This window comes from Lagopus muta, chromosome 5, assembly GCF_023343835.1.
Source record: "Lagopus muta isolate bLagMut1 chromosome 5, bLagMut1 primary, whole genome shotgun sequence".
Lineage (NCBI taxonomy): Eukaryota > Metazoa > Chordata > Aves > Galliformes > Phasianidae > Lagopus > Lagopus muta.
Genome location: NC_064437.1, coordinates 34,515,503 through 34,541,887, shown reverse-complemented (window position 1 = coordinate 34,541,887; position 26,385 = coordinate 34,515,503). Strand labels below are relative to the sequence as shown.

Sequence of the window (26,385 nt, the reverse complement as noted above, 5' to 3'; positions counted from 1 at the left end):
AAGCTACTAAAATTCAGAAAGAAATGAGTGCCTTCCACTCCCAGGGATCTCTGAAAATTCTATCTAAATGAGTAATACAATTATAATGGGTATTTTCCTTCAGATCTACAGAAAATCAGATGCGCTACATTCATTGTCGCCAGTGTGGCTCAGAGTTAATTCCCTATGCACTTTGCTGAAAACATACCCATTAATTGTCTCCTTTAAAGTTCATTCTACACCCAGACTATCAAATACTGTAAAAAGCCTTTTATACTCACTGTCAAAATATTTACACCGCATTCACTAACAAGCAGTGCAGCACATAAAAGATAGGCGTTCGCATTACTTGCCTGAATACACCACTGGTATAATAGAGCTATAAATTTGTCTGTTAATGTCTCCTCAAAGCACAGTGCTGGTTTCTTTCTTTCTTTACTTTCAGATCAGTATATAGAATGTATTAGCCAGAAGGAAAACAGATTTCAAACTCTTCTTTGTACATTATTGTTGCCTATCATAAAAGAAAAGATTGTACAATAAAGGGATTTAATCTTTTGTGTTTCTAATTTTACCTCATCTATATGTATACATTTGAACTTTTCTTTAGGGATGGGCTGTCCTGCATTAAACCTCTGCTATTATCCCTTAGTTTTTCTCATCTATACAGTTTTTGAAAAGTAGGTCATACAAAAATTGGAACAATTTACCTTTATATTCTCAATGTCTTCTTCAACCATATTCCATGACTGTAATTTACCTACTTAGTATCAATAACTTAATAAAAAAATAGAGGCAAGAATATTTTATGTTATAATGCTCACACTGACTTAAATTGGAAGCTTCTACGTTCTGGTAAAGTCAAGGTAAGACTGATACCAGGGAATGCCCTTCATAAACAATGCAAATATTCTTCATAATTGTGTTTTTCTCTTTTCTGTTGGGATGAAAATAGAAAATAAAAGTTTTATAAAAGTTTTTTGAAAGTTAAAAAAAAAAAGCAAACAAAAGGAAAAAAAAAACACATCCGTCCTGTACAAGCAACCTAGACACCACTGTACTTAGTTAACATTTTTAAAAAATACACAGGTCACTCTGAAAGTAACTTTTTACATGACTAAATAGTAACAGGACAGGGCAACTAATGGATGGGAGATTTAGAATACATTCCAAGGTGAAATTTTTCACAGGGAGGGAGGTGATACGCTCAAACACTCTGCTCAGCGAGGCTGCACATGTCCCATCCCTAGAGGTTTTCAAGACCAGGTTGGATGGTGCCCGGTGGATGCTGTTCTAGCAGGTGGCAACCCTGCCCATCGCATGGGGCTTTTAACTAAAGCATCTTTGAGGTCCCTTCTAACCCAAACCACCCATGATTCTATGATTCTATAATTCAAGGACTGTCAGACTAGCCTTTATAGCATGGAAATAAGCATATTCATGGAGAAGTCTGAAGATAAGAAACAAGCAGTCTTTGAAAGAATATCAATATGCTAATCCAAATAGGGAACTTTATTACAAATATTACTCCTGTAGGATACACTCACCTCTTTATCATATAAATGGAAGTGTATTTTTATTCCTGTTCAGTGTGAAAAAACCCACTAAACAAACTATCAATAAACTTTTGTGAAAGAGGTATGATGTGACTACTGCAAAGTAGACGTTAAAACCTTACTGTACCTCTTGAAATACTAGCATTTGTAAAAACAGGAAAGCACTCACAGGAATAGCTCACTTGAGCAGCCTGACTAGGCTAGAAACTATAGGATGGTGTAGCGCACACAAAAAAAAATATCTGAAGGAAAGAAGTTTATTTAAGCTTTGATCCTGGCCGAGTAATAGAAGAGAAATAGCTCTGCTCTAGTACAACAGTACTGATAAAGTGTTGTGCACGAAAACTGAAACAGTTGGCAGTTTCTTAGAAAGCTGGACAAAACTCACCATACTTTCTCCAGGTAGGCAAAATAGTTGCATTCGTTTGGTCCTGATCACATAAATAACAGAGGAAAAAGAAGAAGAAATTCTAGCTTGTGGGCATCATTCGCGAGCGATTCTTCTTAACCAGATCAGTTACTCATCTTGTAATCTCCCATTTAAATCCTCATACTTTGATTTACTGAATTTGAAATTCTGAATTCAAAAAGGATAGAGAAAATCTTCCAGTATGCAAATGAAATCTACATCAAGGGAAAAGATAAGAAAGCTGGTCTGCAAAAGGAGAGGATAAGAGATCAAAAGCCCTCCAAGGATCTGCTTATGTTCTCATAACTCCAGCCATCATAAATCCTTGCTCCTCCTGACTACTTCTGAGGGCAGCACAGACACAAGAAAATATAGAAGATCAAGCTTTTGTCAAGCCAATTACACAAATGAACTTCTTGATGAGACTCTTTTGATCAAGTTTTCTGTAAAAAGACAAAGTTGAAGAATTAATTTTAAAAATAGTCTCTGTTTACACAGCTCCTTCCTGGCTTCGTACAACCAATTTTGAAGCAACATTGTCAGATTATACTCCAGAGGTAGAAAAAAAACAAGAGTGGTGCACAGAATAGTGCTACTTTTAAATAGTCTTGGCCAGGATGACATCCACACAGAGATGTTTACAATAAGATAATTAAGCTGGGAGGTACGGTTCTGAACACATACAACATATAGAGAAGTACGTGAGGCTGGGGGAAATTATTCTTTGGATAAAAAGTTCATTTTAAAAACAACTCAAAGAAAAAGTAATATAAAAAGTGGAAACCATTTGCAAGTCAAAATTATCCATTACAGGAAATTTTGAAAGTTGAAAGCATTAGAATCAGAATTTTGTGCAAGTTCTCTTATGTGGCACTAAGCTGCATTTGGAACCTAGAACTCAAGGCATCTGCTCTCTTAGTATGTGTATATTACTGCTTTCTGTAAGTGGAAGACAACAAGTCTGAACAATTGCAAACAAAAGGTTTGTAAATGAGAACAGACTTACTACTGGAGAAACCAGATTTTAGTTTAAGATCTTTGTTCAGAGCAAGACTTCAACAATAGACAAAAAATGAATGGGCATCTCATCACCTGGCAGATGGGGAAATTCATTGGTTTTACCCCAGCAAAATTTGCTGTAAATCATTAATGTCAGGAAAAAGAAATAGTCAAATTGATGATCCATAAATATATTGGAGCTAGTTAATACGAATATTCCAGTTTCATAATATTTTTAAATATTATTGCATTTTCTTCAACTTTTAAATCTATAAATTAATTGAAATTTCAAAGCAAAGGTTTTCTGTTCAGAAGGAATGGCTTTTGTATAAAAACTGACAACATTATTTCTAATACTTCTATGGTATTTCCAAGTCAAAAGATTCACCACAAAATAAAAGCCACTAACAACTTCTAATTAACAGTTCTCATTTCAATGATTATTTCCAAATTTCAAGTGTTCCACAAGAAAACCTGCACATAAATCTAACCCAGAAAAGAGACTTTATTAATTTTGACACAAGTAAGCTTTAATCATTTAAATATGCAGACATATTGACTACAGTAGATCTTAATGTAGATCTACTGTAGGTAGATGAAAGAGCAAGATAAAAGCAGAGGGGGGCATAGGATTTATGAGTTGTTCATGGCAAGTACTGAAGTTCCTAACTAACTTAAGCGAACAGTGCCCCTGCAGAAAGTTGTTTTAGAATTTATGTCCTAATAAGCCATAGTGAGAGATTCTTAAATGGATAAATTGCTTCTGAGAATGATTCTTCTTTATATCCCTAAATTTTATATTTCCAAGAACCAACACTGCTACTGTTGTGCTCAAAGCCACAATAATTGTTATGTTTACAACATTTCTAAGATATCATATCCACAGGCAAGAAAACACTACACCAAAAGTTGACCAAGTGCATTTGGTAACTCTACTATATGTTTTTGCTTTTACTGACATATTCATTCAGTGTCACTTCTAAAAGTGCTTTGCAGTTTGGTTCAATCACTTGTTAAAGTGGCACAAACCGAATTAAACCCTGTCCTCTTTCTGAAGCACAAGAATAATCAGGATTCAGATTCAATACAAGTATTATTGGATGACTGCATCATGTAAATGGCATTTCTGTACAACATAGTACAGAGAAGGAAGAAACAAACTAAACAAATAATAGTATCAATTAAATTTCAATTGTTATGTTTTGAAATCTACTATACCACAAAATTACTTACAGCTGGTTAAAAATATTTTATACCTATATGCAAACACAGACTTGCAGGTGGGTTGCACTTTTCTGGATAACACTCCATCAGAATATTTAGGCTTTTGAATTTTGGTTAAATGGAGCTTCTCCTCTTCATTTGGGTGACATATGTACCTAACCAATAAGAAGAATGTTTGTTAACATCAATGTTTAACATCATGTTATGCTCTTTAAAAGGAAAAAAAAAAAAAAAAATCACTAACATTTGCACCATCATAAATAGGATCAGGTACCTGGGAATCTGAAGAAATGAATTTAAGTATCTGAAAGGTTTATTGTGCTCTTAAAACAGATGATATTGCATCTTGACTAATGTTAGAAAAACAGATGTTTAAAACGGAAGTGAGTTTGCTCACACAAATATAAATCTGAAATACATTATGAAAGCAAGAGAGTAGAAGAGTGTGGAAAGGAGCAGGGTATCCTCCCAAGCACATTCTACTGGGACAGAAACAGTGCTTGTGCTGCTTCTACATGAGTTGCTGCTCAGAAGTTCTTACTAAGAAGAAATAGATATTGAGTCCCAATGTGGCAATAGAGAAGAAGGAAAAAAAGGGTTTAAGAGAAATAGTAACATGAACAAAGCCTTCCCTGCACTGAGCATAAATCCAGTACATCCTAAATCTATCTAATTTAGGGGATTAAGTGCTTTACAAAAGAGTCATTTCTTGATATGTTCAGAGCAACACATAAAGTAAACCACCAAAGATGGGCTTCATTTCATTTCTCCTTTTCAGATGTGAAGACAACTGTTAACCTGAAATATCTGGATCCCTTTGTTAACAGTGTTTTATCATCTCAGTAAAGGTAACATCTTGTCCTCATTATGCTTTGTGTGAAGCTGTCAGAAAATATCTCAAAAGTAATTAAGTTGCATAGTACAATCTCTGTCATTTAATTTTACTGCTTTCGTTTTTTTCAGATTACTTCTCTCAATCTTGGCATGAATTGGATTTTATCAGCTTCCCTAATCTCACTTCACTCAACTATAAACGTACATTTAACAAGAAATTCTTCTAAACAAAAAAAAACACAGTGCCAGAAGAAACACTTATATTTGCAAATTAACAAGTGTTTCATCTGAACAAGAAACACGAGTCAAAGACAGAACATCTATCTAGAAGGATAAACTGCACAGTCCTTTAAAACAGCACACATTTTCCAAAATAAGCATTACTGACTGGATTCTGGAATACTTCACATAGCATATAATTTCATAATTGTTAGTTAAAAGATTAAGAAATATGTATAGAGTATAAAAGGAAGAAGTTTGGATGAGCTTTAGATTAGGAAACATGATTGATAGTTCTATGGGCCCAAGTAATTTGTTTCTATTTTGTATCTGTAGAAATAATATTTACAAATACTTAGCAGTAGTGCTGCACAGAATGGCAATTAATTTGTAGTCCTACCTAAAGCAAACATGAAGCTTCACAGTCACTACTGTGAAACAGAACAGTAAGATTTCAACATAAGTAAGGACTACTAGATATAGAAAATGTGCTCCTGAGTTAAATGAAAAGCAAATCTATCTGTAAATAGGCAAGCTTCAACATTTTCTGTAAACAAACATCCTGAATGGTGTAATATAAAGTGTGCAGATGTATGGAAAGTGTTGGGTTTTTTTTGTTTGTTTTTTTGTTGGTTTTTTTTTTTTTTTTTTTTTTTAATTTTACCAGTTAACTGTGGAGAGGTGACATCCAGGTTGATTGTGTTCAGAGCCTTTTTACAGAGTCTTCCCGGTATACTGCTACATTAACTGGCTTTATTTTATGCAGATATTGATCTGTCATTCAGCACACCGAGAATGCATTATGAATACGATTTCATTAATTTAACAGTCTCACTGTAAGAGCATTTGCCCAATGAATAGACACTGAAATGTCTAGAAGTTAATTGAGTAACATGGTAGTAAACAGAATATCACATTACAGCCTTGAACAAACTTCTAATTTACTAGAGCTGCTAATATTTTCCACTGGCCTTTTACACTGATACCAATTTGTATTGATATACCTATGTCATTTTAATTTTAATTTGCTTTTTATCTGAGTCTATGAAAGTTTAGATTCTTCACTGCATCCAACAAGAGTCATTAAAGTTCCAGTTTGACCTATAAACAAGAGCTGACTTTTTCATTCTGAGTCTGTCATACAGCAGCCCTGGGAAGTCAGCCAGGGCTCAATCAGGTAGGGTCCAGAAAGGCATTGTCAACAAGCTGCAGAAATATCCAGCTTCTCCCTTCCCATGGTAAGTTTCTTTGCACCTTACAACGTAGGTGAGAGTTGCTGTATGAACCTAGCATGAAACAACTAACTTCAGAAAGAACCTAGAGAGAGTAGTGCTACAAATTTGGCCCCCCGTTTGTAGCCAGACACACTAACACAAACACACTGAAGATGTTATCAGTTGTAATGACAATTATACAGTTCAATTTTCTCTGTGATCACCAAAACTACTTAACAATATCAGGTAAATAAAAACTTCCCAGAGCTTCTAGTGATAATGTTCTTCACTGTGAATTAGACACAGAAGAAAGGCAGTTGAACACACAAAGGCATCTGGTTGTTGACAAAAATACATCCACCACTAAAAAATAATCAATCAAGCCATCTACTTTCTATAACAAAATGAACAGATCCAAACAATAGGAAAATTTAAGGATTTTTCTTTTTTTTTATGTGTACAAATAGCCACGTGCCTATCACATCATATTTACTACCAAACAAATATGTCAATGATGGTCTTCAAAAACACTTTTCACAATGTACATAGAACATTTCATAGATGTTGAAGAAGCTGTTAAGACTTTTTTTGGAAATCTCAGTGACAACTGTAACAGCAAACCACAATAACAGAAGAGCTCACTCAATATAAGGAGAAAAAGTCACAGATAACATGCAGACCTACAAATGAGATTTTACAATATATCTTATAGCAGGAAACTAAGCTTAAAATATACTGAGTTCTTCGCTTTCAAAGCTTTTTCACTGGTGAAGGAAAATGTTTTTGCCTGAGAGTATATTGAATATATACAAGGTTTAAGAATCCGTATTTTTTTTTAGTAGTAGTCAAATCTGAAGTCTATTTACATTTGTTCTCACAATCACATTACTGGACTTAGAAGGGATCTTTCTACATGTTTTTTTTGTTTGTTTGTTTTTAACTAAGCAGTCATTAAAAATTAGTATTGATTTAGGAATAAAATCTAAATCATGCTACATTTAGAACATTTTCTGTATTCATACTAAAATAATTGTTCCAGATAGATTTCTATGAAGCAGTTTGATCATGGTATTTTCTGTAAGTACTTAGGAAACTGCACTTCTTTTTCTAACTCAAAGAAAAACAAGTCAGGGAGAATAATAAGTTACTTTTCTTGTCACACAATTGACTAGATTTCAGAACTTTAATCTATCTTGTTAATTACAGTCCTTTCTAGCTGCTTGCAACATTCTCATGTTTTGATTTAGTCAATCAAACATTGAAAAACAGTTGGAAGTAAAATGAGAATAATATTTGGATAGGAAAAACTTAATGCCCAAAGAATGGCATGATAATAACTATATGCAGCTCTTGCAGTGATCCAGATCTGGACATCCTTTGGAGTCCACCCCAGTTCTCTGTTAAGCCATTAAAAACGGTCACCATTCCCTACAACTAGAATTAAGGTAAATGAGCTAGCAGCTAGACTCACACTCACAACAAGATGAAAACAGAAATGTTTTCTTAATTTCTTATCTCAAGTCTGAACTTGAACCTTCTGCTTTATCTGATTTTCATCAATCAAATAATTTTACTTACATAAGAGGATCTGGACACAGGTTGAGAGTATGCAGAATCCCTTACTGCAACTGGCACCCTATGATCTCAAAGCTTACTCCGAAAACAACAGCATGGTTAAGAATGAAAACAGAAGCAAGTTCTGTCCCATGGTTAATTAATTCTCTGATACCTTGCACAGAAACATCTGTAAATATTTGCATCTCACTACAAATCCAAAACATTTTTTCCATCAAGCACAGTGGAATGGATTTACAAAAATCCATGTGCTCCCCAGAAATACAACAGTGACAGCATTAATAGCAATGGCAGAATGTTCTGTGGAATTCTATATAATTTAATCTTTCATATAATGGATTAAGGTCTATTATGTGTTATACTACAGGTACTCATCCTGGATGCGGAAGTAAGTTACGATACAGTGTGTTATTCTGTCAAGCTCTTTTGGAGTTTTACCTCAAAAAGTTTCACAAGATGGTGATGTGACAGTCCCATTCACTGAAAGACAAAGAAGTAGAAAGAAGAACTGACTTTTCTGAAATTCAAGAGAGAAGAAGGAGTTGTCATTCCCTTGCAGGAAAAGAGTGAATTTGTGTTTCCCACTCTGCAACTCATTCTGCCTTCATCCAGAATCACATTGAGAAGCTGCTTAGAAAGGTTTAGCTGCCAACAGACTCACAGAAATCTCTTCGCTTTGTTTCATATTATCTCCTACTGTTTATCTCCTGTGGTGAGAGCACTTTAAGTGTCACAATCTGTTTCTAACTGGCTGATCTATACTTAAGACTAACCAGCAACGTAATTTTGTGCAGGTGCATGCTTTCCCCCCCACATGACTACACAACATACCTGCTGATACCCTGTTTGAGAGAGGTAGGTTTGCTTAGCAGGAAAACAGCATGGTTTCAAAAGAACTATCCAACTGATAACTTGTCATCTTTTGCCTACAGGCTGGATCAATAGCATCATGGTTTCAGTACTTCGAGTAGTAAGACAAAAGGATCAGAAAGGCGGCCATCTGCTGAGCGACCAGGAAAATTTTCTGACCTTGAGTCTAAAGATATTTGTTGTACTTCACAGAGAAAATACTGCAGGTAAAATAATAAATGTGACTTACTCTAGCACAAGCTGAAGGCGGCCAAGTGGATGTCTGTAAAGTAGAATGTATGTTAGCATAACGCTGCAGGCAAAGAAAGAAGGGCTGCAGGCACACATGACAATCAGATATGGATTACTAATAGCTAGGATATCAGTAGTTTGTCCAACACTAACAAGGTTCTATCCAGAACACACGTGCTACGCTAGAAAAGGAGAAATATCCAGAACCAGTATTTAAAGATATGTAGTATGAGCTGAATACCTTATGCTGGCAATGGCTGACATCTAAGTGCACTCTGTGTGCAGATGAAATAACTAATGAAAACACATGACTGACACGGAAAGGAAAAAACATGATCCATTGTCTAGGGAACACACTACAGTATATGTAAAAGGGAAGCACAGCTCAGATTCATGGAGTTGGTCAGGCAAACAAGGCTTTCTGCATTCACTTTTATCATAATACGTGATCAGCATCATTTTCCCCCAGTCATAGAATACACAACCTTTGTAGGTAGAAGCACATTGTACTTGAACATATTCGTCCTTATTTTCTTTAAAATGCATAAGTTTTAGGTCCTTATATATGTTTTTTTATTTTTATTTTTTCCAAATAATCTATACTCTCACTTGTTTGAGTTTTTTTACATAGATATTTCTTTCATTTCCATAGATGAACAGCAGAGCTTTCAGCTCAGGAACATCCTGCATCAATGGACAGGGGAAGAGCCACTGATATCATCTATCTAGACTTAGCAAGGCCTTTGACAGTACCCCACAACATCCTTCCCTCCCAACTGGAAAGGTACGGATTTGACTGGTGGAATGTTCAATGGACAAAGAACTGGCTGCAGGATCAAGTGCAGAGAGTGGTAGTCAATGGATCCATGTCTGAATGGAGATCAGTGGTGAGTGGCGTCCCTCAAGGGTCAGTGCTGTGACTGATACTCTTCAATATCTTCATCAGTGACACTGACAGCAGGGTCGAGGGCACCCTCAGCAAGTTCGCTGATAACACCAAACTGTGGTGTGTAGTTGACACAGCAGAGGGACAGGATGCTTTCAGAGGGACATGACAGGCTTGAACAGTTGGCCCAGATGAACCTCATGATGTTCAACAAATCCAAACGCAAGACATGGCACATGGGTTGAGGCAACCCTCATTACCAATACAAGCTGAGGGATGAAAGGATTGAGTACAGCCCAGTCAAAAAAGACCTGGGGATACTGGCAGAGGGGAAGCTGAACATGAGAGAGCAGCGTGACCTTGCAGCACAGAAAGCCAAATGTATAGTGGGCTGCATCAAAAGATGCTTGACCAGCAGGTCAATGGAGGCGATCCTGCTCCTCTATTCTGTGCAGGTGAGGGCTTACCTGGAGTACTGCATCCAAATGTGGAGTCTTCAGTACAAAAGAGACATGGACCTCATGGAGTGCGTCTAGAGGAGAGCCACAAAAATGATGGAACACCTCTCCTACAAGGACAGGCTGACAGAGCTGGGGCTGTTCAGCTTGGAGAAGAGAAGGCTGCGAGGTGACCTGATAGTGGCCTTTCAATATCTAAAGGGGAGCTACAGGAAAGAAGCAGATAGACTCTTTAGCAGGATCTGTTGTGACAAAACAAGGGGAAATGGATACAAGCTCGAAGAAGGTAGATTTAGGTTGAGTTCAAGGAAAAGGTCTTTTACACTGAGGGTGGGAAGACAGAAGAACAGGTTGCTCAGAGATGTGGTTGATGCCCCATCCCTGAAGACTTACAAGGCAAGGCTGGATCAAGCCCTGGACAACCTGATCTAGCTGTGCATGTTCCTGTTCATTGCAGGGAATTTGGACTAGATGACCTTTAAAGGTCTCTTCTAACTCTACGGTTCTATGATTATACAATCTCTCGTTTTTACTTTATGTAATGTGATGTTACATACAGTCTGAATGAAATAGCTATAGTAATTGAGAAAAACTAACCACCTACAGTCCAATTCACTAAGGCGACACAACACAGAGCACTAATGTAAAATTACAGGCAAATACACTAAGCCATCACTGTGGCCTACTAAATGAAATCGTAAGTGCTCATGTTGTAATAGAAGCACACAGAGATGAAAATCTTTAAAAGTGTTTTAAATAGAGGGGGCAACAAGTCTCCAGAATGTAAATCAATTTCATTTTTAATAGCAAAATATTTTTCCATTAAGCAATTAATAAGCTCACACAGAAGTAAGCTCTATGAAAAAGATTCAAAGAATGTTCTGGCACAAGCTTAAACTCGAAAGCACATAATTGGAAAAAAAAAAAAACACCATATTTTTTAATCTTTGATCAGGCATGGCACCTGATCAGTTTGTATTAATGAAACTGTTAACACTATAAACTTGTTTCTACTCCTGTTTCTACTCCTAGTCACCTGTTATTTATAGTCTCACATTTTTAGTGTCTACAGTATTTCCTTAGTGAAATTGCCTTCCTCTATCTCATCTACATCTTCAGAACATAGCTTCCAGTTAACAAGCAGTCAAGAAGGACAATGTATTGTAAAGAATAAGAAAACAATTCCACACTAGCAATTAGCCTATTCACATTAATCATTCATTTACCTCATTCTACAATTTCCCTGCTGCTCTTTTGAGCTTCCTTTCTCCTTGCCACATGCTACAGCTCACATTACCTCACCGTGATACTTTGCTCCCTTCCAAGTGGAGCCATGAGTCTAAAACATTTATTTTGTTTGCTAATAACCTGCCTGTGTAGACACTTTGGAACTGTAATGGCACTAGAAATACAATTCCAAAACCTTCAAAAGAATCAAGACACTAAAACAATCGTTATGAACTAAGTAGAGTGACGTGGTATATGAAGGATCATCTTAGTTCTCAGAAACAGCAAAACATCTATTATTTCCTAAGGAAGAAGCTGAGAACTGAACTAGAGCTGATGAAGGATTTGGATCACAATTTATGTATCTGACTTTACTCATCCATAATCACATGCAGGAACCTATTGCAGGATCTGAACACAACTCCAAATTCTCTCTCAGAAAAGCACTATTAGAAATGCAGTAAATGTTTGATAGTGAACCATTCTGGGAATATAAAAAACATCATTCCATCTCCCAAAAAATGAATAGGTAAACATGATTCTAATAGTTATGTTTAAATCCACCCATATAGAGAATATGTAGAGCCCTGCAAGGACAACCTTCTTCTTGCATAGCATTCCAAAACATAAAACCTATACATGGAGGTTATAAACAGTAGTACTTTATAATTATTTAAAATAAATTAAAACTACAGTATGGCTATTATCTACAGGCTATGGTGCAAAACCGGAGTGACCCTGTCATCAGACCTTCAAATGCTAGACAGATTTTCCAGCCTGCCTTGCCTCATTCAGCATGTAACGAGCTCCATATTATCCAACAGAGGGCTCTTCTTCATTCTGCATAACAGCTGGCATATGAACATCTTTCATCTCTGTGTCTGAATTCAGCAGTGATGAAAACCATGAGACTAACAGCCTTGGAGACTAATGTGCTCTGTGTACGCACAGAATAGGGTCGGTATGGATGACAGAAATGTATACCTTTCTACTCATGCCTAACAGTATGCCTCTATCTATTCTCTGATGTAAAGTTACACAATGAGAACATAATTTGGTGACCAAACTTGTTCCAGATCTGCTCTTGGTAAGACTTCCAGAAAAGGTGACAGCAAGTCCTAAAAACATTTGTGGTAATATCTATGTGGAATAGGAATGATGACTAAAGGCAACCTGTGCATTCCTTCTACCAGATGGCAATAACCATCAGCTTGTGTTCACCTGTTACCTTCCCCCAGCACTCACAAGCCATGAAATTTACAGATATTCTTTTCCTGGAGAAAAGAAGGCTGTGAGGTGACCTCATTGCAGCCTTTCAGTACCTGAAGGGAGCCTACAAACAGAGGGGAATCAACTCTTTGAAAGAGTAGATAACAGCAGGACAAGGGGAAACAGTTTTAAGTTGAGGGAAGGAAGATTTAGGTTGGATGTCAGGGGGAAGTTCTTTACTATGAGAGTGGTGAGGTGCTGGAACAGCTGCCCAGAGAGGTTGTGGATGCCCTGTCCATCCCTGGAACTGTTGAAGGCCAGGCTGGATGGGGCCCTGGGCAGCCTGGTCTGGTATTAAATGGGGAGGTTGGTGGCCCTGCCTGTAGCAGGGGAGTTGGTGATTCATGATCCTTGAGGTCCCTTCCAACCCTGGCCATTCTGTGATTCTGTGATATTCTGAACTGCGGCCTTTGAACTATTCTTTCAACCTCAAGGCAAGCAGAGTTGACACAATGCTGCATAAAGCGCTTAGCAAACATACATGAAGCCACATAACAGACAGGCAATTCGCAAATTCCTCATTTAGTCATCTCACGTTACACTCAGCATACTTCTGAGAGATCCCACTCTCTCAGATAAATAAAATGGATAAATAATGTGGAAAAAGTGGATAAATAAAATCAACAGTAGTAAGACATTAGAATCAACTAAAGCTGGGGAAATATTTAGAAATCAACCACTCCCCAGACAAGAAGGGAACTAACTCTCTTGTATGTTCTGAATGAAAAATAACCAAATGCTGAACAGAATATGTGATGGCTCAATGTCCTACATTTTTGAAGTTTCTTCTGAACATAATGGCTGGCAAACCAATTGGAAAAGGAAAAAAAAAAAACCACGATTAAGCAGATTTCAAGCAGAAGAGAAAGGCTAAAGGACAAGGGAAAACAGGAAACAAATTATAGTATCACAGAATATCCTGAGTTGGAAGAAACCCACAAGGATCACTGAATCCAACCCCTGGCTCCACACAGAGATCAAACCCTATGTCAGAGAGCATTCCCCTTGTACTCCAGCAGCTTGGAGTTCTTCCCTCAGAGCCTGTTCCAGGGCCTGACCACCCTCTCTGTGAATAACTTTTTCCTAATACCCAACCTGATCCTCTCCTGATGCAGCTTAATACCATTCCCTCGGATCCTATCACTGGTCAATAGAGAGAAGAGATCAGCACCTTATCATATTAATATAACCCAAGATAAAGATATAACAGCAACTACATTTTCTTTTATTACTTGTCTTTTTTAAATATAGCCTAACAACAACCCAAAGCCTTCATCTCTATATGAGTAGAAAATACCAGACATTTATAGTACAATTTGAAGACAGCAAATAAGCCAGTGCTTAATCTTGAAAAAAGAAAAAAAAGCTGAAGGACTTGCCAGTCGAATCTGATAAGCAAGGGCCTGCTGACCTCAGCAAAACCATGTAATTCTGTACCTACCTAATGCACTTCTTTAATAATGCTGTAATAGATATCTTAATGCACTGCATTCAAAAAGATCTTAATGTGAGCAGAACAGTATCCTCCCATTTTACAGTCCAAAACTGGGATAGAAGAAAATACAGAAGTTCTTCAATGATGTTTTTATAGAGGTTTTGAAAACCCACTGTTAATCACAATATTAACAATATTAAATACTAGGCGGTAGTCCTTTTCATAGAAACACCCACCTATCCAAATAATTATTACATTATTGTTTATTTGGCTGAAGTAGTTAGCCATAATTCTGGCTTTGCAGAATGGCTTTCATTTGTATTGCCATTTCCTTATGCAAGACAGACACATTCGCCTGTATTCTCCAGGACATTCAAAAAAAAATTAAGACATCTCAGTATTTCTTCTTTGCAAAACAAAGAGAAAATAAAAGATACCATGGTATGCAAAGCGCAACAGGTGTTAGACACATAAGTTCAAATCTTGTTTGCCAATCAGGGAAAGAAAAGATTTAATGTGAGACATTCACATAACATACCACTATAGTATTTGCCACTTCATTTTAAACCCCCCTCATCCCATCTTAGTCTGTTCTTCCTGCTTGGCTTGCCATATTACAGAAAGCATTTTTTATTATTTTTTTAATCAAAATACTCCTGAAAAACATCAGCAATTTGAGTCACAAATCTACTTAATCAGAAAAAGAAAATAGGGAAAGCACATGCTAAGAAGAAGGAATGATGAAAAAAAAAAAAAAAAAGCTAAACATGCACCAGGTTTCACATTGTCAGTAAACATTCCTTTCTGAAAGGAAAGGTCGGTAAGATTTACTTCCTGAAGGTACGCTTACAGCTCTATAAGATGGGAAAGTAAAGATCAGGATATTACCATGAAACCACCGAGCAATCCTGTTGGTGTTCCTCTCAAACCCAGCACGTCGAGGGACCTGCTCTTCTTTGAACCAGCGAATGATGACTTCTCTTGAAAAGGGTCTAGAAGGACGTTCCCAGATTTTACTATGTTAAAAGGCAAGAAGGTGGTCACATAGGGAATCAGCAGTGTAAGAAAGCAAGAGTCAATATAATTCAAAATCTCTTTTGTATGTATTTTACAACACACACCTAAAAGTACAGCACGTTCAGTGTAATTGCTGTTCAGTATAGATCACTGAACAATTTTTATGTTCTTTTTTATTTGTTCAAATTCTTTTGGGTTCTTATTTAAAACAAAAACATTTTCAGAATTTAACAGAATTCTAATTTCTTAAGCAAAGAACTACAACTGAGAAAACAATTTATCACGAAAGATGCAAGGGGCATTTCAGGCAGCCTTTGTATTCCACCTAACTTTCACAAGTAGATTTTTTTCCTGCTTAGAATATATTCCTTTGTCCTGGCAAGAAATTCTAATCCAGAATCACCTATAATATTTCCTTTACCTAAACCACCGAGCATGAGAGAGGAAATGTTTGGTTTAAGCCCTTATGTTGCCTTGGCACTCTCGATTTGCCAGCTTCCCTTACAACTTTACAAGTATTTTAGATTATATTAGCTAGTAAAAGGCAAGTCAGGTAAAATATATGGGAAACACATCCAGCAATCCTACATGAGGACTGAAGGTAGCTCTATAGTATCAAAACGAAGCATGATTGTGTTCCAGTCAAGCACACAGTCTCATTTACCCTGGTAACACAAATAGAAGGGAGGTTTTACTATGGATTTCTGTTTGAAATCCGGTGGAATTCTGTGTGCTCAAATTGTTAACGAAAGTTATCAAATCTTCAAGCTGGTGCAGGTATGTCCACTTGTAGTATAATGTCACTTTCATTTGGCAAGACAGACATACTCTTCTTAGGGAGCAGTACAGTAGCCAGCTACCTATTTCTTGCTTTCTGAGCCCACCTGCCACGAAGCTGCTATTTAACATCAGGTATTTCCAGACAACGTAATGGAAGAACTAGTAATAAAATGTCAACTCAGAAGGCACCAAACATGAAACTGACATGTGAGGTTCAGTAATTCATGTCAGTAAACTTATCTTTAGAAATGAATAAGAGAAAAAAGATAGATGATGTCTGCTTGATGATATGAAAGTTAATAAAAATAGTGATTGAGTTTGTTAATATCGAGTGATGAAGCCCAAAGTAACAGTAACTGCTAAATTCCATGAAAACGTGGGTAGATCTGACCAACATTCATAACCAAATTTTAAGATGTAAACATACAAGTGAGTGGAGAAAGTGAAGATTCAGACACAGATATGCACTTAATGAAATAAACAAAAATCCTATGTATGTTTCTTATTTCTGTTTTTTTTAATAGCTTTCCTTGATAAAGAAACAGGAAACCATTTGAGTTCCAAAGCCCTTCAACCCATTTCCATTTTTTAACTCATTTTGCTCTACTTCTACTATTTAACAGCGAAAGGCTTGTGAAATTTATTTATTTTTGCCCAAAGACAAATCTCAAAATCACTGTCATTTTCTATAACGTTAGTGTTGTCAAACATGTTCATACATGACAGAAGAGAAAAATACTGCCACAAAAGTACAAGTAAAATGTAAGCACAGTATGCAAAAGGAACAAAAGGAAAAAGCTGAATAAACAGACAGGAGAAGGTAAAACTACAGGGGTTGTGCATCACATACAAAAAACTAGAGATATGACACTAAACCTGCATTCCCTAAGGCTGAAAGGTCTGCCTCAGACCAGCTATAAATAACCACATACTGTACATCTCCCCCTTGAATTCCCACCTCACAAGAGAAGGAAAATTTTAGATACCTACATTCTTTCTTCACCGTACTTGTATTAAGTGTAGGAAGTTGATCTATATACATTTACATATATGCTGAATCACAATACATGTTTAAAGCATAGCTTATAATAGATAAGCAGTATTGAACATGAGCTGTATAACCATCAGAACATACCTCAGTATTTTTTCAACCCCTTTTTCAAAACATTCATGTCTGGTACTACCAAATTCACAGAATGGCCTAGGTTGAAAAGGACCTTGGGGATCATCTAATTTCAACCCCCCTGCTGTGTGCAGGGTCACCAAACACCAGACCAGGCTACCCAGAGCCACATCCAGCCTGGCCTTGAACGCATCTAAGGACAAGGCATCCACAACCTCCCTGGGCAAATTTTAATGACAATATCCTCGCTTCAGAAGCACAGAACTTCTTCTTACAAGTTACAGATCATCTGTTTTAAAATACATCATTTTCATTAGTGTTTATAGTACTCCATTTCAAAGAAGACTTTTATTTAAGTAGCTCAGAAAAATATAACACCTCTGACAAGTTGATTTGATGGCAATTTTAAATATTCTGCTCTCTCTCAGCCAGTGATATTTTGATTCCATCTCAAGCTGCTTTTGCTATTACTGTCAGAGGTTTTCTGATTCAACATAACACAGAAAAGAACTTATTTGTCAGAGCAGAACAGATTTCCACACAAGAGGGGACTCCTCACTGGTGCAACACAAATTGGTAAAGCAAAGTTTGATCTACTGTCACTTTCAGCATTTAATGCTACCGTTCTGACAGAATTCACATTGTCATTATCATTGCAGGAAGCCAAATTAATGACAGAAGATATATTCAGGAAAACAGTGACCAATAACCTTTCTAGCACTTATATGCTGAATTCTTTACACAGTACTCCCTGAATGGTTGGATGAAAGATTAATAAACAGAAAACACCAAAAACATTTGAGTTTGCCAAGAGAACTCTTTGAAATTTAGGAGTATGACAACTATCCATAACATGTTTTCAAAGATCTGGGCAGCCTGGTCTGGTGGTTGGCAACCCTGCACATATCAGGGGGGTTGAAACTAGATGATCATTATTTCAACCCAAGCCATTCTATGATTCTATGATCCATTGAGAAGCAGAGAGTTTCAGGCTTTGGGGTTAAGACTCACCTAAGAATTTGTCCATTTGATTTTCTCTACATCAGAGCCTTGCATACTAACCTGATCATGATTTCTGATGGGCCCATCTCTCAGTATGGGCTCTCACAAATCTGCCTGAAAAATAATTTAGTTGGCATTAAGTATTCAGTTGTTTCCACCCTAAAAACACTCTTGCTCTGGTCGTAGTGAAAGAACAAGACAGTGAGAACATAAAAAAAAACACTGAACTTGTTGAGACAGGTAGTAATTGGAAAGGGAACAGTTCAACAGAACACACATTTTCAAGTTACGCTTGCACAAACTAACCTGGATGTCACAGCACGAGACAGCAAAGGACTCGCACTGTTGCTGTTCAGTTTTGCCTCCTGATCGTTATTCAGTCTGGTTCCCTGGAACAAATTACTCAGATCAGCCACTCTGCCCTTCTGGATGGCCCGCAAGGATTGCCGCCGGTACTCGTCCCGTGCTCTGCGTGCTTTGTGGCTCCTTTCCTCATCCGCAGCTTTGGAGCGGCGCACTGAGTCAACGAAGGGGAGGGGTCAGGAGGAGAAGCTTTTGAAATACATGAAATACTAACATTTGCCCTTATTTATGTCATTATTATTCATGTTACCTGATTTTAAGAACACACCAATTACAATGTGCTATCAGTGAGAAAACTAAGCAGATAACCTCCCTGATGCTTCAAATACAGGCCCAACAGCAGAGGAAGTATGCCAAATTTGTGCTATCAATGGCTTGATCGCTACAGGCAAAAACTGAGCCTCCACAGACTGTGATTACATCTGATGCTTGCACTGGATGTAATAAGAGAAATTCTGCTGCAGGACATCTTTTCCACTAGTGGTCGATCAAGTTATACATTTCAAGAGAGAATATTAATTATTGCTTGAGCAGCTATGCACATAACTAGAACTGCAGGAGGTTTTCCCAAAACATACAATTGCGTTGGTATTTAGATTGCTCTATTTGTTAACGTTGCTCTCTTTCTAAAAGTGGATGCTATCATCATTACGATGTTTAAAATCATAAACATCTCCATCTTAAAAACTCCAGTCAAAAAATTGTTTCAGGAACAGCAGAGAAAATGAATAGTCAGTGTAAAGGGTATTCTGATGCTACAGATGGTGTTATCGTTTCCTATTTCAGTCTCTGAAATTATATATAAAGACCCAGGGTCTGGTCTGGCACATTCGATTGACACGATGATGTTATGGGAATATCCCATCTCAGGATATCTTATCATTCTAATACACACGTATCAGTGGCACTGACCAGGAATACCTAAGTAAAGCAAACTAATTTCCATAGCCTCAAATGATGGACCTGCAGCTCTGGCCATCGCAGATCACACATCTTTCACTAAAGCTTCTTTACTTTAAAAACAGTGTACTAACAATCTCCTTGTCAAACTGGTGTGACTTAAATGCACTAAGAATATGCAAATATTTGTCATCTATCTGCTCTTTCCCGGTGCTTCAAGCTCCATTTTGATGATTTTTTCAGACATAAATAACTTCAGGCAGGAAAATTATTCCAGTGCAAAACAAACCTTTAACATTCAGTGAAGCAAATATTAAAGCAGCACGCTATTGCCTCCAGTAGCAATTATCAATCCTGCCATGACTATCCTGGGTCAGATCATACCCAATTCATGAAGTGCACATGCTATTTCCTACTCTGCTGTGATTGTACCTGTGACTTGGAATGCATGATATAATACCAGACAGCTGCATTTCATTAGGCTGCATGCCTCTGGTTTATGCTCCTGATTTACAGCAAGCACGGGCTATAATAGATTTATCTGAATTATGAAAAGATTTAATGGAATAAAAAAATAAAAGTGCTTAACAGAAAACAAAATAAAACACTCTAGGCAAATGAAGGAATGAGAGAAGACCTCTAAGTTTAGTTATAAAGTATTATTATAGGTAGAAAGATATATACGACTTAAAACTAACCAAGACAGAATAATAAACGAGTCATCATTACTTCCTGTGCGCACAAATTCAATGTATTTTCACTTAAATACACACATTGTCATTTTAGCTAAATGCAGTAACAGCCATACAGTACAAAAAATTGAGTACTGTGTTCCACCATTTATCTTACAGGTCCTTCTTTTTAAGGGTAGATAATCTTATCTAAATATGCTACTTCAGTATGTCAAGTGTACTAGATACAAAATTTCTATGATTTATCCTTTGCAAAGCCAGCGAGCAGCGATTGCTTTAAATGTGGACTTTGTGTTAGCAGCAATATGAGAGCAAGGAAGATGAGTACAATACAGCTGGGTAGGACATTTAGAAACCAGTCATTGTTCCTTACAAACAGATTGAGGGCAGATTGCATGGAGCTTTTCAGAATTCCTTTCTACTGATGTACAGACTGACTGGCAAAGGAAAAACAACAAGGTGTATTCATGCTCAAGTTTCCTCAGCAATAGATTTTTCAACAGACTTTCCTACTGTCTTTTTGCTAGCTAATAAATCTATATCATCAGATGCCTGAGACCTGAACTATGTTTTCCCAAGCAGTATCAAATATAAATGTTTCTTATGGCAAAATAATGGGAAGACAGAACATATTTTTCAACTGTCAATGATTAACATTCCAAAAAATTTCAGAATGGATATCTGATGTGCAGCCTTGCCCATCCCTATACATATAGATACACATGCTTGTGTTCATGTATGTAAATGCATATACATATGCATATACATTTATAAATGTGTAGGAATAGAGAAAACTGTAGTCAGATATCTACGTATAGTTATTCATATGCAAGTCTACACATGTGTGTGTATATATATATATATGTAAAAGTATATATATACATAAACACACGTATATAGTCATCTCTTTCCCATGATGAAGAATTTTCATTAAAATTCTCCAGATGAAGTGTCTGAAGAACTGCATCACTGAACATGGGGGTGTACAAGGTCTCTTAATTGATTATTTAAATTATTGACTTGCTGACAGAAGACGCTTTTACAGTAAGTGTATATTTGGCGTGACCCCTATGCAAAGCACAACATTTAATAATCAGTATTTTCTGTAAGAAGACTAGATATTTAAATATCTCCTGTCCTCAAAAATATCTGAATCATCACTGTAGGTATCTATCTAGCATCAAGAATTACTACAAATTTATATCCCAGAATAACTCCAGAATAATTTCAATACTGGAAAAGGAGGATTTTGATTGATTTTTCAAGTTTACGCACAAAATTTACCATTCAGCCAAGCCCATACGTCCACCTCCACCATCAGGTTTCTCTTCAGATGTTGGTTAAGAACAAAGAGCAAGAACAGGTACATCCTCCTCCAGCTCAGGTGAAATTAAGCATACTTTTCCCCTGATGTACCTTGTGCCCTACGCTGTACCTTGTGTAGAAATGCAGACTTGTTTCTATGTGGTCTTAACTTGAGTTTGCTCCATCTTAAACGCTTTTTGAGAATCTATAATTTCTCTCTGCCAGTCTAAACAATCTTTTGAGTCAAAATGCAGCACCATCTTTCATATTTTGAGTTCGGGCTGTGGAATCCTTATTTATATTATATAAGCTTATCTAGCTCTGGAAAAGTTGTATTAATAAATCTTTTAACTCAGATTAGGATTAATTTGTGCTGTGCGTGGCCAGTGAAGCACATCAATTGTGAGATTAGGAACTCTCCATTTTCTGTAATACATGCTATGAATTTGAAGAGCTGTGAGTTATAGATGGAGATATGTGGAAATAAAAAAAAGCCATAAACGTGTTGTTTGTTTGTTTGTTTGTTTTTTATGAGATTTTTCTTAAGTTTTACCCTTGTTAATTATTCTTGAAAGCTTGTTCATGAGTAATTCAAAATGAGCGCTCGATAAATAAAATTCAACTCACAGATTTTCTGAGTGCAAACCCAAAAATCACACGGTGTTTTCCACAATTGGGAAATAACTTCCCACAAATATTCTGCAACAGGGCTTGACTTCAGCAATCTTTTGATCTGAAAGTATGTCAATAATTCCATCCCTATTCAGCAATGTGCTCTGAGATCTATTGAAGTTCTACGAGCACATACTTAAGGTTGAGCATTTGCTTATTTAATGCATAGCTGAAATGGGAGCTGTTTGCTTTAAAAATCAGCATTTTATCAAATGTTCCTGCCAGTAAATTCCTCCACTTGAATTTCTGTGGAAGGTAAGTACCAGAAGAACATAAAATCCTTTGAACCTCAACAAGTTCATAGGCATAACTTGTGGTAAAACACAAAATTATAGAAGAGGTTCTACCAGATCAGCCTGATATCCCATTTCCAACAGAGACCAAAGGTGGGTGCTTCAGAAAAGATGTAAAAATATGAACAGAGCAAGTCACTCAAATCTATTTGCATCTTTTCAGGCTTATTAACTGTCTGGAGAGGGGTACAGTTGGTCAGACAGTATCCAGGCATTTCTTTCCTTGGTGCAGTTTGCAGGAAGTTGGCAATGTACTGACAGAATGCCTTTTGCACTATTCAAGCAGAGGAATGTTTAAGCTACAAGTTTTCATATTATGCTATGTAAAACCCTCATTTCTGGTCTCACACAACAGAGTCACACTAAGAGAGCATAGCACAGAGTATCGTTTCATGAAAACTCTAGAAACATACAAAATAGACCAGCCTGTAGAAAAATTCAAAACCAATCAGAATACATTCTCTTCTATCCAAGCTTAGCTTCAGTTCTCACTTCTCAGAATAAGAGCTTGGGAAAGTGGACTATCTGAATAATTCCTTTTTACTATTCATCTTCCCATCTGCCAACCTAAATACTCCACATATTAACTTGCAACTGCCCTCTATAGTACCCCAACAAATACGAAGGAAAAATTGATTTAGTAGCAATTATGCACATAAAGTGGAGCTTTTTCAGGCTTTTCCACATCTGTCATTTATTATATTAAAAAGCACTGAAATTAGCTATTTCAATTAACAAAGCAGTTCTATGGGATTTTTTTTGTTATTTGGCACAATCGAGCAAACCACAGAAGCAAACTGAACAGAACAATAGAAACTAATATTAGCAGCACTTTGCTTATCGCGTTGGCAGTAAACCGAGGGGATAATGCGACGAGGAGAGATGAATTCTCATCACATTCTAAATTTCATCTGCTAAATAAATTACTACTGTCATCAATATCATTGCTACATTTGCTCTCCACAATAGCTGCACTAGGCACTTCTGTTCCTCTTCGGTACTGACCCCAGTACTGTTGAAAATGAAGGACTAACTACAAGGACACAAGACACAAAGGAGCTTAACCTTGCTCCTACTGGGCAATAAGGTCTCCATTGCAGGTGGGCAGGAGACAAAACATGTTAATATTATGTCTGCTTAGACCTTTCTCACATATTCGTGCATTTATTTCTTGCTTAGGAAAGATGACAAATGGACAGCTTTGCCCACCTTGACTAAATTTCCTCTCAGTGTGCTGAAGAAATACATGAAGATACAATGAAAGGATTGCCACGAAAAGGGGGAAAAACGATGTCATTTGAACTTAAAGCTGAGAAGTCTGGTGAACCTGAACACTAGCTCATTCCCTAGCAGTTTAACATGTTTCCTCTTCCAAATATTTGTTGCTGTCTGTTTGCTGAAGGTTCTGATGTTTTGGCAAAGTTAAGGGAACAAAAGATATGAACATTCCTCAGGAAACTCACTGCGGTCAGATGGCAGAGTTTAAACCAGCCCAGGAACTGGTTTCAACCAAGGCACTAAACACTACCTCTTCATATCTTAAACTGTCACAGCTATTTGCTAATGGAACACAGTTCTAAGCCCTCAAATCAACTGGGATAAATTGAGACAATGAGATAAGCATAAGAGGATAAACAAAGATATGATACACTCCAGTCATTACCCTGCAGTTAGTTTAATGCTAAATCAATTCCTGATAACAGCATAAACTCTGAGAGCACAGAATTTAGAGCAGGCTGCAAACATTAGCCATGGTGCAGCCAACCAGACCGTGCTGACCTTTTGTTTTGCCACAGCAGTGCTATTACTGGTGATAACACTTGGTATCTCAAATTATCTGAGCTGCAGTCAGTCACTCTTCTGAGCACAAAGATACATCCATACAGGTAGCAAAGTATATAGAGTGAGGGTGACAAGGGATGGACGAATAATTTAGAGTTCACATAAACACATAAAACACTCCAACCAAAGGTTACATAAGAAAAAAAATAACCATTATGTCAGTCAACATATGATGTAGTTGAAATCTTTTTTGGACTGACACTGAATGCTATTAAAGAAATGGTCCAAGTCTCTCACAGCTTGTTTCTTTTCCCTCTGCCTCTTCTCATAATTCCTTTGTTGCATTTCTGATATCTGTCCCTGTACAACCAGGATTCCTTGAGAAAACTGAAATGATTTCAAAACCTTCACTTCTCTCTTCAATGCATCAAAGTAAAATAATTGCAGTAATAAAAAAATTATATCTTTTATTAGTAATTTTTAGAATATTTTTTGTTGCCACTCTCAGTATAAAAATATGCTGCACTTTTCTTTGTAACATGGTTACAGGAGTATTTTCTTTCCTTATCTACCATCGAAGTACATAATGCCATCCTCTACGCTATGTTGGTAGCCAATGGTAATTGACAACATCTAATTTTCGACAAAACTAAAGACTACTTCTGACCTAATTTAGTCCAAACATAGAAAGCTACAGTTTTCCTTTCAGAATAAACACGTATACCTAGATTTAGATGATTTAGGAATCATTACCTTTTCTTTATTGACAGTGTAATATGCAGAGGTTTTATTGATCAAAAATAAGCCTATCCTTCTACCACCTTGGAAAATGCACCAGTGTATCTTATATAATCTTAATTCACTTTGTTAGCACGATTCTCTGTCACATCAATCTCAGGTAATAGGACTTCAGTAACTAGTCTTCAGGAACTGCTGAAGTGATTACCAACGCTATAAAATAAACTCTTAGCATATTCTGAAACAGTAAAGCAATATTTTCTCCTACTTCATGAGGTATTTCACATAATGCACATGCTATTTGTCATTTCCATAAAGCTCTATTCTCAGTATTAGTTGATTAAACTTTGCACTGTACATAATTAATAGAATACACCCATGTGAGCTATAACATTACAAACATCACATTTCCTGAAAAGTAATCAAACAAGTATTGCTGCAAGAAATAATAATATTCTTCCTCCAAGAAAATGCACATTTCCCACTTCTACAGTTAGTTTTACAGTAGACTCTAGATCAAGTAGACCTACATTTTGTTCACAACAACCTATTAAGGTTATATCTACAATATATGTCTACACATTGAGTCACATGCTTGCCCTGTTCTTTACTGTCTTTAAAAAAAAGATAATTATATTTATGAATTAACCACAAAGATGACAGTAAATGATTTCAGAGTGGCTAAAAAGAAATTGTCGTCATACAGGGAGAGTATCTCCATGAGCTTTTTTTTCAGGGAAACAATGTATTATTTACTGTAATCCCTCAAACTGAAGAGCTGAAATCATATCTCAATCCCATTAACATATAGAAGAAACTAAAACACAGATAAAGACAGATTCTACCTCTTCAGAGATAGCAGAGAACAAGGCATCTGAATAAGTGTGTCCATCCATTCTAGTTGATACATTTTTTTAAGTCATTGACATAGAATGTTATTCAGAAACGTATTCGGTAAACTCATAGAAGCATTCACTTCTAAAATAAGTTTGTGATTTCCTGAAAAATAATACAGCATTTTGCATTCCTCTAGGCATGAGAGATTTTTTTGCAACACTTCTTTTCATTCTAGAAGCACATAGGAGTCTTCCAGAAACACATAAATCTTGTGAAGATGGTTTTACTCACACTGTTCTTCCCACTCCTGGTCATCATCGCTGTGCTGACTGTGCTGCTGAGCTTGCTTGAGACTCAAATACAGCTCTTTTGCTCGGATTTCCTCCTGCTGCCTTATTTGTTCTTCACCCTTTTGTCTTTCCTCTTCTTCTCTTTTCTAAGCAAAACGAAGCAAAACAGAAATGACTAAAGCAGAAGAATATGCCAAGTTAGGACA

The 26,385-nt window shown here is 36.7% G+C and overlaps 1 protein-coding gene across 3 annotated transcripts in view; it reads right to left on the bottom strand.

The window, feature by feature from the left end:
- SH2D4B (SH2 domain containing 4B) overlaps positions 1-26,385 on the bottom strand; it is a 57,945-nt gene that overhangs the window by 14,132 nt on the left and 17,428 nt on the right. For all 3 annotated transcript variants that reach the window (XM_048945400.1, XM_048945403.1, XM_048945401.1), the window contains 3 exons: positions 26,181-26,325; positions 18,614-18,824; positions 15,274-15,401 (listed from right to left, as the gene is read on the bottom strand). In XM_048945400.1, coding sequence (XP_048801357.1) covers positions 15,274-15,401; positions 18,614-18,824; positions 26,181-26,325 — 484 coding nt within the window. The remainder of the gene's footprint in view (positions 1-15,273; positions 15,402-18,613; positions 18,825-26,180; positions 26,326-26,385) is intronic.